Genomic DNA, 11,505 nt, shown 5'->3' on the forward strand with positions numbered 1-11,505 from the left:
TCACAGACACTGCAGAGAGCTGTGGATCTTCCCTCTCCCTCTGCGTCCCGCTGCTGCCAACACCTCCCCCTGCCCTCGCCGCTCCTCCCTGAGACCCACACAGCAGCACCCGTCACAGCTCCCGCTTTCCCCTCCGGCTCAGGACAATGGCATCGGTGCAGCCACATTGGGGTTGGCACCTAGGGGAGCAGCTGGAGCTGCCCAGCAGTGCCACAGGGTGCAGCAAAGGGGTGTGTGGCTCTGCTCTTTCCTGCCCAGGGGTGCCCAGCTGCTGTGGGCACAGAGGGGACATCGTGACACAGAGCCGGGGGCTGTGAAGCAGAGACTGGCACCAGCTCGGCGCAGCTGCGGTGGGGAGTGGGCACAGCCTGGCACCGCTGGGGCCTGTGGGCCCGGACACCTGCCGAGTGGGCACCCTGCCAGGGCTGGACACGGTGATTAATGCTCTGATGGCAGTTAAGCCCCTCTGCAAACACGCTTTAATATCCAATACGGGGAGATGTGGCGGCACCTCGGAGCGTGGCCGCGGATTAGGGGCGGCTGCGCCGCAATCCCCCGTGGACACGGCCTCAGATTAAGGTATCTGATCCCAAAGATTAGTCGGTATTAGGGGGGCTGAGGGGGAGCTGCCCCCGCCACGGACACACCTGCATTTAGGATATTGGATGGCAGCCTGAGGACCCAGGGGCTTGGCAGCAATTCCACACCCGAATGAAATGGTGCTGCTAAGCCTGGGGGGCTTGGTGACAAGGGGGGGGTTCACTGGTGCTGGGAGGCTGGGGGTCCTGGCCATGGCTATGGCTCACCCAGGTTGGTGATGGCTGCGCTGTAGATGAGGTCAGAGATGGAACCCAGGGAGGTGGGGAGGCCCCGAGCGGGGCTGGGGGCTCCCGGCGGAGGCGGGGGGGAGGCTGGGCCCGGGGCGGGGGGTGCCGCGGGGGGTCCCTGCTCCCCGGGCGGCGACGGCGGCTCCGGTTTGGTGCTGCGGATCCTGCGGGCACGGCGGTTCTGGAACCACACCTGGGGGGACAGGACACAGCGTGAGACGCCGGCAGCAGCCCGACCGGCAGCCTCGCGGAGGCGGGGGGGAGGTTCCGGGCCTCGGCAGGGACGGAGCGGGGGGGTCCCGGCCGCACTCACCTGGATCTTCGCCTCGGGCAGCTGCGTGAGCTCTGCCAGGCGCTCCCGGGTGGCGATGTCCGGGTAGGGCACGGCGGCGAAGGCTCGCTCCAGCTCCGACAGCTGCCCGCGGCTGAACGTGGTCCGACGGCGCTTCCGCGGCGCCCCCGGGCAGGGGCACGGCCCCGGGGCTCCGCCGCCGCCGCCGCCCCCCGCCGCCGCTCGCCCGCCGCCCGGCCCGGCCGCCCCGTCGGGGAAGCGGAGCAGCGGCTGGGGGGCGCGGGGGGCTCCCGGGGCCGCGCTCATCCTGCCCACATCCCCCAGCCCCGCCGCCGCCGCCCCGGCTTTTATCCCCCCCGGCGGGCTGGGACCGCCCCGAGCGGGCGGTGCTGCCCCCCCCAGCCCTCCCCCGGCGGCTCCGCAGCCCCCGCCAGCCCCAGCTGCCTCGGGAACGGTCTCCCCCAGCCCCCCGCAAACCCACCAGCTGCCCGTACTGCTGTCTGCGCTGCTGTCGAGGCACGGTGGGGTCCGTTGAGGCTCCCAGGGCTCAGACGGGGCTGGGAGGGGGGATCGGGACGCCCCCGAGCTGATGCCGAGGCCCGGAGCCCCTCCCCGGTTCCCAGGCCCGAGGGGCCGTCGTCCCCCTCCCGCCGTGCCCCCGCCGTGCCGCAGCCGCTCTCCCGCGGGGCCCCGGTCAATGTTTAACCGGAGCCGCGGTACCGGCTGCGCGGGCGGCGGCCAGGCCAGGCCGGGCACCGCGGGTACCCCGAGCCGGGGCGGCTGGGGGCAGATGGAGCGGGAAGGGCAGCGGGGCTGGGACCCGCAGCTGGGCACACGGCCCAAAACACTCCCATGGCACCAGGAGAGACCGTAAGTCAGACGGGACGCGGCGGACAGAGGCCATTCGGTCCTGGAGAGGGCAGGGCCTGGGCAGCAACCGCCCGGCCCGTGCGGCCGGCACCCAGAAAGGCCGGGGGGGGACAGGATGATCGCTCCGCGGGGACAGGGGGGCATGTGGCCCTCTATCCCTGCCAGGCCCCAGCGCACAGCGGGGTCAGGAGGAGGGCATGAGCACAGCGGGACCAGGGGCCCCTCTGCCCTTGCCCCCGGGTGCGGGCAGGAAGGCCCCAGCGTGGGCACAGCCGCCATCCCGCCGCCCTCTCTCCCCTGAAGGAGCCCCGGAGACCAGCGGGACGGTCCCGTGGCGGGCAGAGACACACACCTGAGAGTGGTGCTGAGGTAAGAGGGGATGCAAAGGGCTCAGGGACATGGTAGGGACCCTTCTCCGTGGGTCGGGGGCACAGTGGGGCTCCCCATGCAGACACCCTTCCATGTCCCCATCCACCGTTAGGGTCCGGCCGCTGACCTGCACGGAGACCCGGCGAGGCGACCAGCGGGTTGTGCACAGCCTCGGCGATGGCACCGTTCACGTGAGTGCCGCCTCCTCGTCGGGGGGTGAGGGGGGCTGTGGCACCCCTCGAGCCACTGCTGTGCCCCGCAGGTGAGTGCAGCCAGGCACGACGCCACGTTCGGGTTCAGCGCCGTGTTCGACGCAGAAGCCTCGCAGGAGGCCGTGTTCGAAGGCAGCGGGATGAGGCGGCTGGTGGAGCTGGCGATAGACGGGTGAGTCCCGGCGAGCCCCCCCGCGCACCCCCAGCCCACCCCGGGCTCGCTCCGCTGCACCGGCCCGGGCCCGGCCGGTGGGTCTGCACTGGCGGGGCTGTGCCGGGAGGTGGCATCCCTGTGCCACTTGTGCCTGGGGCCGTCCACGCCTGAGGCTCAGCATCCTCCCCAGCTTCTCCTGCACCGTCTTTGCCTTCGGGCAGACTGGCTCGGGGAAGACCTACACCCTGATGGGACCCCTCGCCCAGGTACAGCACCATCCCCCCTAAACCTGACCTAAACCTGGTGGGACGAGCTCTTCTCACCTAGTAATGGGTGCTGGGAAGGTGGGAGGGAAGTGGGTGCCTGATGTGACGTGAGCCCTCACCCTTGTGCCATCTCACCCTTGTGCCACCTCAGCAGGGTGAGAGCGGCCTGGCGGCCCCGGCTCTGCTGGGGCTGATGCAGAGATCCTTCTCCTGCCTCCTGGAGCACAGCCAGAGCCACGGCTCTGACCTGGCTCTCAGTGCCTCCTACCTGGAGGTCTACAACGAGCAGGTAAGCTGCTGCCTGCCGCCCAGCCCAGCCCTGCTGGCACCCCGTGTGCCCCCCATGCCTCCCCTGCGCTGTACCCCCAGGTGCGGGACCTGCTGAGCCCGGGGCCACCGTGCACCCTGCCCCTGCGCTGGAGCAAAACCCGCGGCTTCTACGTGGAGAACCAGCTCAACGTGGACTTCGAGAGCCTGGAGGCCATTGCCAACCTGCTCCTGCAAGGTACTGAGCCACGGGCACAGGGCTGGGGCATGTTTAGGGGGGACTCAGCCCCCTATAGGAGCATCCCTAGGGTTGGTGAGGCTCTATGGCAGCCACAAGGGGCAATCCCCCATCCTGCCAGAGAGCCCAGGCAGGCTTGTGTCTGGCAAGGGGTGGGCAGTGGGTGCTGAGCTGAGGCATGGGGCATTGTGCCCCCCTGCAGCTCTCAACCCCCCTGGCAGGATCCCAGAGGCGCCGGACCTCGGCTCACGCCCTCAACAGGCACTCGAGCCGCAGCCATGCTCTTCTGACCATCCACATCCGCAGCCGGGCCGTGAGCACTCGTCCTGCTCTTAGGGGAGGGCTTGGGGGGCCAGGGCTCTTCATGTGGGTGCAAACAGCCCCGGGGCGGGGGGTGTCACATCCCCCTCCCCAAGGATGCATTGGTGAGGCTGGGGTGAGCAGAGGGGAGCCACATCCCAGACTCAGGGGTTGGGACACTGCTGTGGGCCGTGGGGAAGGGGTGAGGGGGAACAGAGCATCACTCCCCCAACACGAGTCCCCCAGGCCAGCGCCTGCCCCAGCAAGCAGGGCACGCTGTGCTTCGTGGACCTGGCTGGCAGCGAGCGGGTGAAGGAGACCGGCTCCAGCGGGGAGCTCTCTGTGGAGGCCAACAACATCAACCGCAGCCTCCTGGCACTGGGTAAGTCAGGGGATCCTTCTATGGCAGCAGGAGCTGTTGGCCCCCATCAGAACCCTGCTGCAGCCTCTGTGGCTCATCCTCTGGTAGGACACTGCATCTCTCTGTTGGCCAAACCCCGAGGGAAGCGGACACACATTCCCTACCGGGACAGCAAGCTGACGCGGCTGCTGGCCCGCTCCCTAGGCGGCTCCGGCGTCACCCTGATGGTAGGTGCAGGGAGGAGGCTGGGCAAGGGGGCACGAAGCCACAGGGGACTGGGAGCTCACCCCGGGGAGGGGAAGGCTGGAGGGGGACGGGTGACCCTGTGGCTGGCAGCTCACCTGCAGCTCCTTGGTGGCAGGTCGCCTGCATCTCCCCGTCCTCGCGCTGCCTCTCGGAGACACTGAGCACGCTGCACTACGCCAGCCGGGCCCGGAGGGTCACCACCAGGCCCATGGCCAACAGGGTATGGCTGTCAGGGGCTGCGGGCAGGGGGCTCTGCCCCGCTGCTGAGACTCCCCTGAGCCACCCCCTTGTTCTCCCAGGTGTCCCGGGAAAAGCTGCTGCAAACCTTGGAGGAAGAAATCCATGCCCTGCAGCTGGAAAACCTCTCCCTGCGCCAGCAGCTGTGCCTGCCCAGGGTGCCAAGGAGGAGCATGGAGGTCCCAGGGACCCCCCTGAGGGCAGGGGCATGGCCAGGCTGGGGAGGCAGGTATGGCCCCGTGGGGCTGCACCGCTCCCCTCTGGAAGGGCAGCTCCCGTCAGAGCAAGCCCCAGCCTGGCCCAGCCTCTACGGCCTCCTGCGGGACTTTGTGGTGGAGAATGAGCAGCTGAGGTACGGGGTGGGCACATACAGGCAGAGCCCTGTCAGCCAGCCCCTCCTCAGGACTCCCTGGGGGCTGCCAATGCCCTGTCCTGCTCCCTCACTCTCCAGGCAGCCTCGGCTGTCCCCAGACCCCAGCAGTGACATCCCAGCTGGCCCCTCCGGCAGGTCCTGTGACAGCCAGCCCCTGCTCCGGAGTAACCGCAGCCCCAGTGTGCCCCCTGGCCACCCCACGAGGCTCCAGCAGCCAGACACAATGCTCGCCTCTGGCCCTTGGCTACCGGTGAGCATGGGGGGCCCTGAGCTCCAGGAGCATCCTCACGTGAGGCTGTGCCCACAGCAGGCTGAGGATGCACAAGCCACCCACCCGCTGCCCTCCCTGCTCTTGCAGAAGCTGCCTCCCGTCTCCAGCAACCCCGGCTGCCCCCAGTGCTGTCCCAATGCCATCGCGTCCCAGGTACGGCCCCGGGGGTCTCCTCAAAGAGGGAGTGACAGTGTGGTACAGCACCCTGAGCACTCTGCTCATCCCCCAGGCACTGCCAGGACCCCCTGAGGGAAGCACCAGCATCCTGCCACCCGGCCCAGAGGTCACAGCTCTGCCCGGCTCCCGACAGCCTCCCGGGTACCCCCCACTGCACCAGGGCAAGCGGTGAGAGCTGAGGCCTGAGGGCTCCCCTGGGCATCAGCTGCAGCTCAGGAAGCCCCTGGGGTTATGGGGGATGGTGGGACAGTGGGTCGGGGTTTGTTCACAGCAGGAGTCAGGGCAGGAGCAGGAGCTCAGCTCAGAGGCAGCCGCTGCCCCGGGAGCAGCCCGGCCCCCAGCCTGGCCCCGAGCGCTGTCCCAGCCCGGAGGGAAGGGTCATCCCTTCAGCCCCGCCGTGGCCAGGATTGCCAGAGCCCAGAGGTGAGCAGGGCGGGGGGGGAGGCCTGGCAGCGCCTTGGATGGAGTCTCTCGGGGATGGGCACCCATCCTGAGCCCAGTGCTCCTGCGTGGGGCTGTGGACCCGATCCCGGGGGCACTGGGGACCTGACCCCGCCGGTTCCCGGCTGGCAGCCGCCGGCACCGTCCCTCTCCCGCAGTGGGACGAGGCCCTGAGCTGGCTGGCAGAGCAGATCTGAGAGCTGCAGCCGCACCGTGGGGACCCGGCCCAGCGCACGCAGAGTCCTGACACCGGAGGAGACGAACACAGCCCCCGGGGCACGGGGCCGTCGGGCTGCAAGGGCTGCGCAGAGCAGGGCACAGAGGACAGAGGGAGCTCTCGCGGTTTATTTCGGAGGCGCGGGAGCCGCGCTGCCGGGGCCGCCCCGCTCAGGTGCTGTCCTCCGTGGGCTGTGGGCAGCCCAGCCAGTACTGCGCGATGGAGCGGGGGTAGCGCGGGTGCACCAGGTCCACGCGCTTGGTGCGCAGGTTCACGCGGTAGTACTTGTCTGGGAGGAAGGGGAGGCGGCCGTCAGCACCGCCAGCCCCTCGCTGGGCGCCTCCCCGCTGCCCCCTGCAGCTCAGGGACACTGCACAGAGAGGACACCTCCCCCTGCCCCAGCAGCTCTGGTCCCACGTCCCTCCCTTATCCTGCCACCCCGGACTCACCTCTCACAAAGAAGTAGACGCTCTGGAGGGTCTCGCACTGGGAGCCTGACAGCCAGTCGCTTTCAATACCATCGGAGTCAGAGTCAGAGTCACTTTGCAGCCAACCCCACAAACCCAAATTGAGTGACCGGTGGCTCTTGTACTTCTTGCGCTGGCGCCGGGATTTCCTCCTGCGGGGCTGGTGGGAGGCCACGTAGATCCTGCCGGCCATGGCGGCATCCAGCCGGCCCGGCACCCCCCGCCAGTCCCTGCTGATGTACCGCGGGCCGCTCGCCCCGGCTGGCAGAGGGGCAGAGGGGGAGTGAGAGGGGCAGCGATGTTTAGGGGTGAGCAGAGCCCAGCCCCACAGGCAGCCCCCAGCACCTGCCCCGACACCCACAGGGATGCTCCAAAGGATCCCAGCTTTGGATGGGATGGGTGACGGAGCAGGGAGCAGCCCCTCACTCCACCCCTGCCTGGGATCAGCCCTGCACCCTCTGCCCCCTTCTCCTCCTCTCCAGCTTTCATTTCTTTTGCCCGGGGCTGGGGTTTTCCTATGGTGTCTCCAGCTCCAGTGACAATAAAGTGTCCCCAGCAGCAATGCTGTGGTGTGAGATGGCTGGTGATGGGCTCAGCAGCACAGGGCATAAGGGCTGCAGTGGGTGGGATTGGGGATGTGGGAGATGCAGCTGTAGCCTGAAGGTTCCTGTGCACAGCCTGGGCCCCAGCCCAGCACAGCAACTCATCCAGCCTGCCCACACTCCCAGGCATCACTCCCTTCTCCCTGGGTGCCTGCATCCCCCGTGCCCCAACACCACGGGCTATACCTGCACCCACCGGCCCTTTTCCCCCTGGGGCTGGCCCAGCCCTTACTTGTCCTGCTGCCGAAGAGGATCTGGAAGATGTCCTCCCAGCTGTCACGGTTCATGAAGGCGTAGTGGTTGAACACAGTAGAGGGGGAGGAGTTCTCGCACTCGGCCTGCGTGGGCTGCTGGGCAAAGTCATAGGACCAGTACTTCTTGTCTAGGAGAGAGCGGGGCATTACTGGGGGACCCGTGCTGGAGGGGAGCAGGAGCTTGAGGGGTGTCCTGTCCATGGGTGCCAGGCTGTGCCTGGGAGCAGGGGGCTGCCCCCGTTACCCTTGAAGAAATAGACTCTCTCGTTGCCGCGGTAGCTGTGTGCAGGGAGGGCGAAGGCCGCATCGATGCTGTCGGGGATGCCCTCGAAGCCCTCCGAGATCTCGCGTGGGTACCCGGGGTCCAGGGCGCCGTCATCAAAGCGCCAGTACTGGCTGCCCTGGGGGGCGCAGGACAGAGCGGGGTCAGGGGGCTGAGTGCAGCACCCCTGGGGGAGGGTCTGCTGTGGGGAGCGAGCAGAGCCTGTGGGGAGGCCGTGGCAGCTGCAGGGATCTGGGGATATCGCAGCCACCGTGTGTGCATGGAGGGGTCAGGGTTGGGATAGGGGGGGTTTGGGGACTGTGCTGGCAGCCTTGGCAGCACCCCCAGCCCTGCAGCCAGGCTCTTGCCCACCTTGAAGAGGTAAGTCTTGCCCTGGCAGTTGATGCGGGTGAAGGCTGCATCGATGGGGCCCTCGATGCCCCAGACGTCGCTGATGAGCTTAGGGTAGCCAGGCAGCACGCTTGTCTTGTCCAGCTCATAGAAGTACTTCCCTGGGGAGGGAGGGGAGGTGGCAGCAGCAGGAGGGACCACAGTGTGACAGCCTGTCCCATCTGCCCAAGAAAGGTCCCTGAGGTACCTCGGAAAGCGTAAAGGGAACCGTTCTTCAGGTCAGTGAAGGCATCAAAAGGTTTCCCGCTGCACAGCTCCTCAGGCTCCTCCACAGGGTCCTGGCCCCCAGCCTCATCTGGCGTGGTGCTGGGCAGCTCAGGAACCTCTGTCAGAGTCTCCTCTTGGTCTGGATTGTTCTCCAGCGTGGGCTGCACTGGGGATGTGGGCAGCTCTGTGGGGGCTGCCTCGGCGGGCTCTGCCGTGCTGAAGTTAATGCTGAAGTTGTAGTCGAGGTAGTCGTCCTCCGGCAAGGCAAAGACGTCTCCGCGGGTCACTGCGGGAGGGAGCAGGTTAGTCCTGGGGAGCCCCGGCCATTTCCCGCTGGGTCTGGGCACAGGAGCCGCTTGTTCCCAGGCAATGTGGGTTTACATGGGCCTCCAGCTGCCAAACCTCCTGGTGCTGAGCACCCTGAGCACCAAACGCTGGTGCTGACGTCACCCTGCAGGAGCAGGTCAGCGCAGAGCTGACCCAGCGCGGACCCCTGAGCTCCTGCAGCTACCCCAGCCCCCCCCACCCCGGGGCCGATACCTTTGGCTTTGCAGACAGTGGAGTAGTCGCTGCAGCAGCTCTGGTAGTACATGCAGAGAGTGTCACACTGGCACTTGTGCCGGGCATCGAAGCCGTCCTCACAACGGCCCGCACAGGACTCTGCAAAAGCCACCGCCAGCACAGGAGGAGTAACATGGGGTGGGCAGTGGGGCCAGTGCCCCCCCCAGCACAGCCCCAGGGGTGACAGCAAACACAGGCATGTCCCAGCTGGAAGGATTCCACCTCTCCATGGCCAACCCCATCACCTGTGGCTGCAGCAGCACCTCCCGCTCCCCCCTGACTCCTGCTGGGATAGGAGCCCTGCAGCAGACTGTGTTGGGGCACAGCTCCATGCTGGCACTGCAGCTGTAGGATGGCCAGGGATTTGCCCAGCCACCTGTGCTGCCTGCCTGCCTTCTCTCCATGCTGCAGCGAGTAGCCAACATGCCTGTGGACACTGCCTGGTCCCCTCCTCACCTGCCCAGGCTCTCCACCCCCCTCCATCAGCTGCATTTGCCCCATCCCCACCCAGCAAACAGGGGCCACTGGCCAGCTCTGGCTCACCTTCAGCAGCATGAGCAGTGGCAAGTAGGGCCAGCACAAGGGCAAGGAAGAGCCACCTCATCCTGGGCAGCCGGGAGCGCAGCCCTCCTGCGACTGTGTGGGCTGGAGTGCGGCTGTGGCCGAGGCCCTGGCATCCACTGTTTGCTCAGCCTGCCCCAGAGGGAGAAAACAAACAGGCCAAGGTCAGAGCAGGGGAAAAGGGGCAGAGACGTTCTCCCACCCAGCACTTCCCGCAGGCTGGATTGAGCTGGGCACGTTTCGGGGGGCCAGGGCTCCCCAGGGCTTCCTGCCAGCGCCTTCCCAGCCAGGGTGCAGGCTGGGCCCTGCTTCAGAGAGCAAGGAGGGACAGCAGGCCAAGCCACAAACCAGTGCTGAGGCCACGAACCTGTGCTGAGGTCCTGCCAGACTTATAGCAAATCTGATGGTGTTATAGCTCCCAGCCTCCATCCCAAGGAAAGGCCACTTCCCAACCTGGTCTTGGCAACAAGAGGGGATTGGGAAGCAATGCCCAAAGGGTAAAGGGAAAAGCCCCAGCTTTTTCTTGCCCAAAACACCACCATTTTGGAGGTCTTGGGATTTCGTTTTCCTTAAGGCCAGCAAGGCTGGGAGCAGACCTGGGAAGCCCCAAGGGATGGCAGCTTGGGACAGGGCAGGTGCCACTTCCATGCACAGGGCTCAGGGGCCAGAGGTGAGCGGCCATGAGGGAGGCAGAGCAGAAACTCTCTGCACTTTCACTGCATTAGGCAAACAAAAGCCTGTGTATTTTGCTCCCATCAGTCCCTTTCCGGCCAATCATTTGGTTACTAATTAATGTCGACTCAGCTCTTTCGGCAGCTCCTGATAACTCCGGGATGTTTATTTAATCAGGGGCAAGGAGCAAATGCACACGAGGATAGAGAGATACTGCCTCTGGCTGCCTCTGCTGCCATGGCACAGCTGGGGCTGGAGCTCCGTGGGTTTGGGCCCAGCCCTGGGGCAGGAACCACACAGCTCTGAGCTTTAATAAGTGATGGAAGATGTGGGGAGAGAATAACTGGAGCAGTGTGTCCACTTCTCCAGGGCCTCGCCTCTGCCAGCTCAGACACAGACATCTCAGCATCAGCTGCTGCTGGAGAGAGCTTTACCTTGGTGTTGAGAAAGGCATTTTCTACCTGGAAAGCCCTGGTGAGCCCAGAGCAGCCACCAGACGTGGGCTCTTGGGACAGGACTTGTCCTGCAGCCCTGTCACCCTGTCCTTGCCCATTGTCCTCAGCTATGGTGGGGCTGGCACCAGCCCAGCATTACAGTAAAGCTTCAGCCCATCCCTCTTGAATGTTGCGCTGGGGACAGGGGCCGTGAGAGGGCACAGGCTGGCAGGGAGGCTGCGTGGGAGAAGGACTGGGCAGCGTCTGAGCTGCTTTTCTTGATCGACTAAGACAAAGCTCCATCCTGCTGCTCCAGGCTCCCAACCACCACTACCCACAGGCACATGAAGGCTCAGACCCTTCCCTGGCTACTGTGCCCAAAGCATGGCAGGAGCAGACACCAAGAGAGGGGCTGGTTCATGTAACGGGGTGCTGGGGAGCCCTGGCAGCCAAGGGCTGAGCAGAGCCAGTGAGGAGAGCTCAGGAGATGGGGCTGGTCCCCCAGGAACCCCTGCCAGTCCCAGAGCTCAGGCTGCTGGTGCTGGAAATCCCTCTCAAAAAGCAAAGCAAAGCAAAGCTAAAAGCAAAACAAAGCTCATCTCTCAGAGCTTGTCAGGACAAGCCTAAGGGAACAGTTTGAATTCTGCTCCTTAGCTGAGGCAACCGCCTCCACCAAGGCAGCAACCCCCTCTGCCCTGCTGCATTGCAACAGCCCACATTGTTACCCCTGCTTCACAATAATTTATCATGAAAATCCTTACTGGTGGTGTGCTGAGCCCCTCCTGCCGTGCTGTGTGCTCTGGACGCCTTGTTCTCACCGTCCTTCCCCGGCAGCTGATGTCCCCTTCCTCTGCCAGTCCCCGTGCAGTGGATTGAGAGAGGATTAAAAGCAACTCGTCAACTTGAATTTAAGTCTCAGTCTGAGCTGGCAACAACCTGGTTTTGAAGCCAAGGAT

The 11,505-nt window shown here is 65.9% G+C and overlaps 3 protein-coding genes across 9 annotated transcripts; 1 reads left to right on the plus strand and 2 right to left on the minus strand.

Annotated features, from left to right (window-relative positions):
- The first annotated feature begins 43 nt into the window (after nt 1-43).
- Nucleotides 44-7,147, plus strand: KIF12 (kinesin family member 12). Of its 7 annotated transcripts, none has more exons than XM_062012416.1 (17): nt 44-579; nt 2,293-2,358; nt 2,471-2,549; nt 2,621-2,742; nt 2,915-2,990; nt 3,142-3,279; nt 3,360-3,495; nt 3,717-3,808; nt 4,042-4,177; nt 4,265-4,383; nt 4,518-4,622; nt 4,702-4,991; nt 5,091-5,262; nt 5,371-5,436; nt 5,513-5,628; nt 5,735-5,883; nt 6,034-7,147. In XM_062012416.1, exons 1-17 carry the CDS (start codon nt 500-502, stop codon nt 6,096-6,098), a joined length of 2,007 nt encoding a protein of 668 aa, XP_061868400.1. In that variant the 5' UTR covers nt 44-499; the 3' UTR covers nt 6,099-7,147. The 7 variants fall into 7 exon arrangements, with proteins under 7 accessions (XP_061868400.1, XP_061868399.1, XP_061868402.1 ...); XM_062012415.1 differs by having other exon boundaries at nt 6,060-7,147; XM_062012418.1 differs by having other exon boundaries at nt 5,523-5,628; nt 6,060-7,147.
- On the minus strand, nt 313-1,425 carry SEBOX (SEBOX homeobox). Its single transcript, XM_062012422.1, has 2 exons — nt 1,141-1,425; nt 313-1,020 (listed from the first exon to the last, which is right to left on the minus strand). Exons 1-2 carry the CDS (start codon nt 1,423-1,425, stop codon nt 796-798), a joined length of 510 nt encoding a protein of 169 aa, XP_061868406.1. The 3' UTR covers nt 313-795.
- On the minus strand, nt 6,249-11,384 carry VTN (vitronectin). The gene is made up of 9 exons (XM_062012420.1): nt 11,311-11,384; nt 9,426-9,575; nt 8,862-8,981; nt 8,302-8,607; nt 8,076-8,215; nt 7,686-7,842; nt 7,420-7,569; nt 6,568-6,846; nt 6,249-6,407 (listed from the first exon to the last, which is right to left on the minus strand). The coding sequence occupies exons 2-9, from the start codon at nt 9,484-9,486 to the stop codon at nt 6,289-6,291; spliced, it is 1,332 nt and encodes a 443-aa protein (XP_061868404.1). The 5' UTR covers nt 9,487-9,575; nt 11,311-11,384; the 3' UTR covers nt 6,249-6,288.
- Between the last annotated feature and the right edge of the window lie 121 nt (nt 11,385-11,505).

Source organism: Colius striatus, chromosome 20 (assembly GCF_028858725.1).
Source record: "Colius striatus isolate bColStr4 chromosome 20, bColStr4.1.hap1, whole genome shotgun sequence".
Taxonomy (NCBI): domain Eukaryota; kingdom Metazoa; phylum Chordata; class Aves; order Coliiformes; family Coliidae; genus Colius; species Colius striatus.

Excerpts from the sequence above, each read along its gene's own strand:
- SEBOX (XM_062012422.1), bottom strand. The coding sequence starts at position 1,425 with ATGAGCGCGGCCCCGGGAGCCCCCCGCGCCCCCCAGCCGCTGCTCCGC. Across the intron at positions 1,021-1,140 it reads TGCCCGAGGCGAAGATCCAG|GTGTGGTTCCAGAACCGCCG; the intron begins GTGAGTGCGGCC and ends CTGTCCCCCCAG.
- KIF12 (XM_062012412.1), top strand. The coding sequence starts at position 500 with ATGTGGCGGCACCTCGGAGCGTGGCCGCGGATTAGGGGCGGCTGCGCC. Across the intron at positions 3,809-4,041 it reads TCCACATCCGCAGCCGGGCC|GCCAGCGCCTGCCCCAGCAA; the intron begins GTGAGCACTCGT and ends CGAGTCCCCCAG. Across the intron at positions 5,263-5,370 it reads CCTCTGGCCCTTGGCTACCG|AAGCTGCCTCCCGTCTCCAG; the intron begins GTGAGCATGGGG and ends CTGCTCTTGCAG.
- VTN (XM_062012420.1), bottom strand. The coding sequence starts at position 9,486 with ATGAGGTGGCTCTTCCTTGCCCTTGTGCTGGCCCTACTTGCCACTGCT. Across the intron at positions 7,843-8,075 it reads GCAAGACTTACCTCTTCAAG|GGCAGCCAGTACTGGCGCTT; the intron begins GTGGGCAAGAGC and ends TGCGCCCCCCAG. Across the intron at positions 6,847-7,419 it reads CCTCTTCGGCAGCAGGACAA|CCGGGGCGAGCGGCCCGCGG; the intron begins GTAAGGGCTGGG and ends CCCCTCTGCCAG.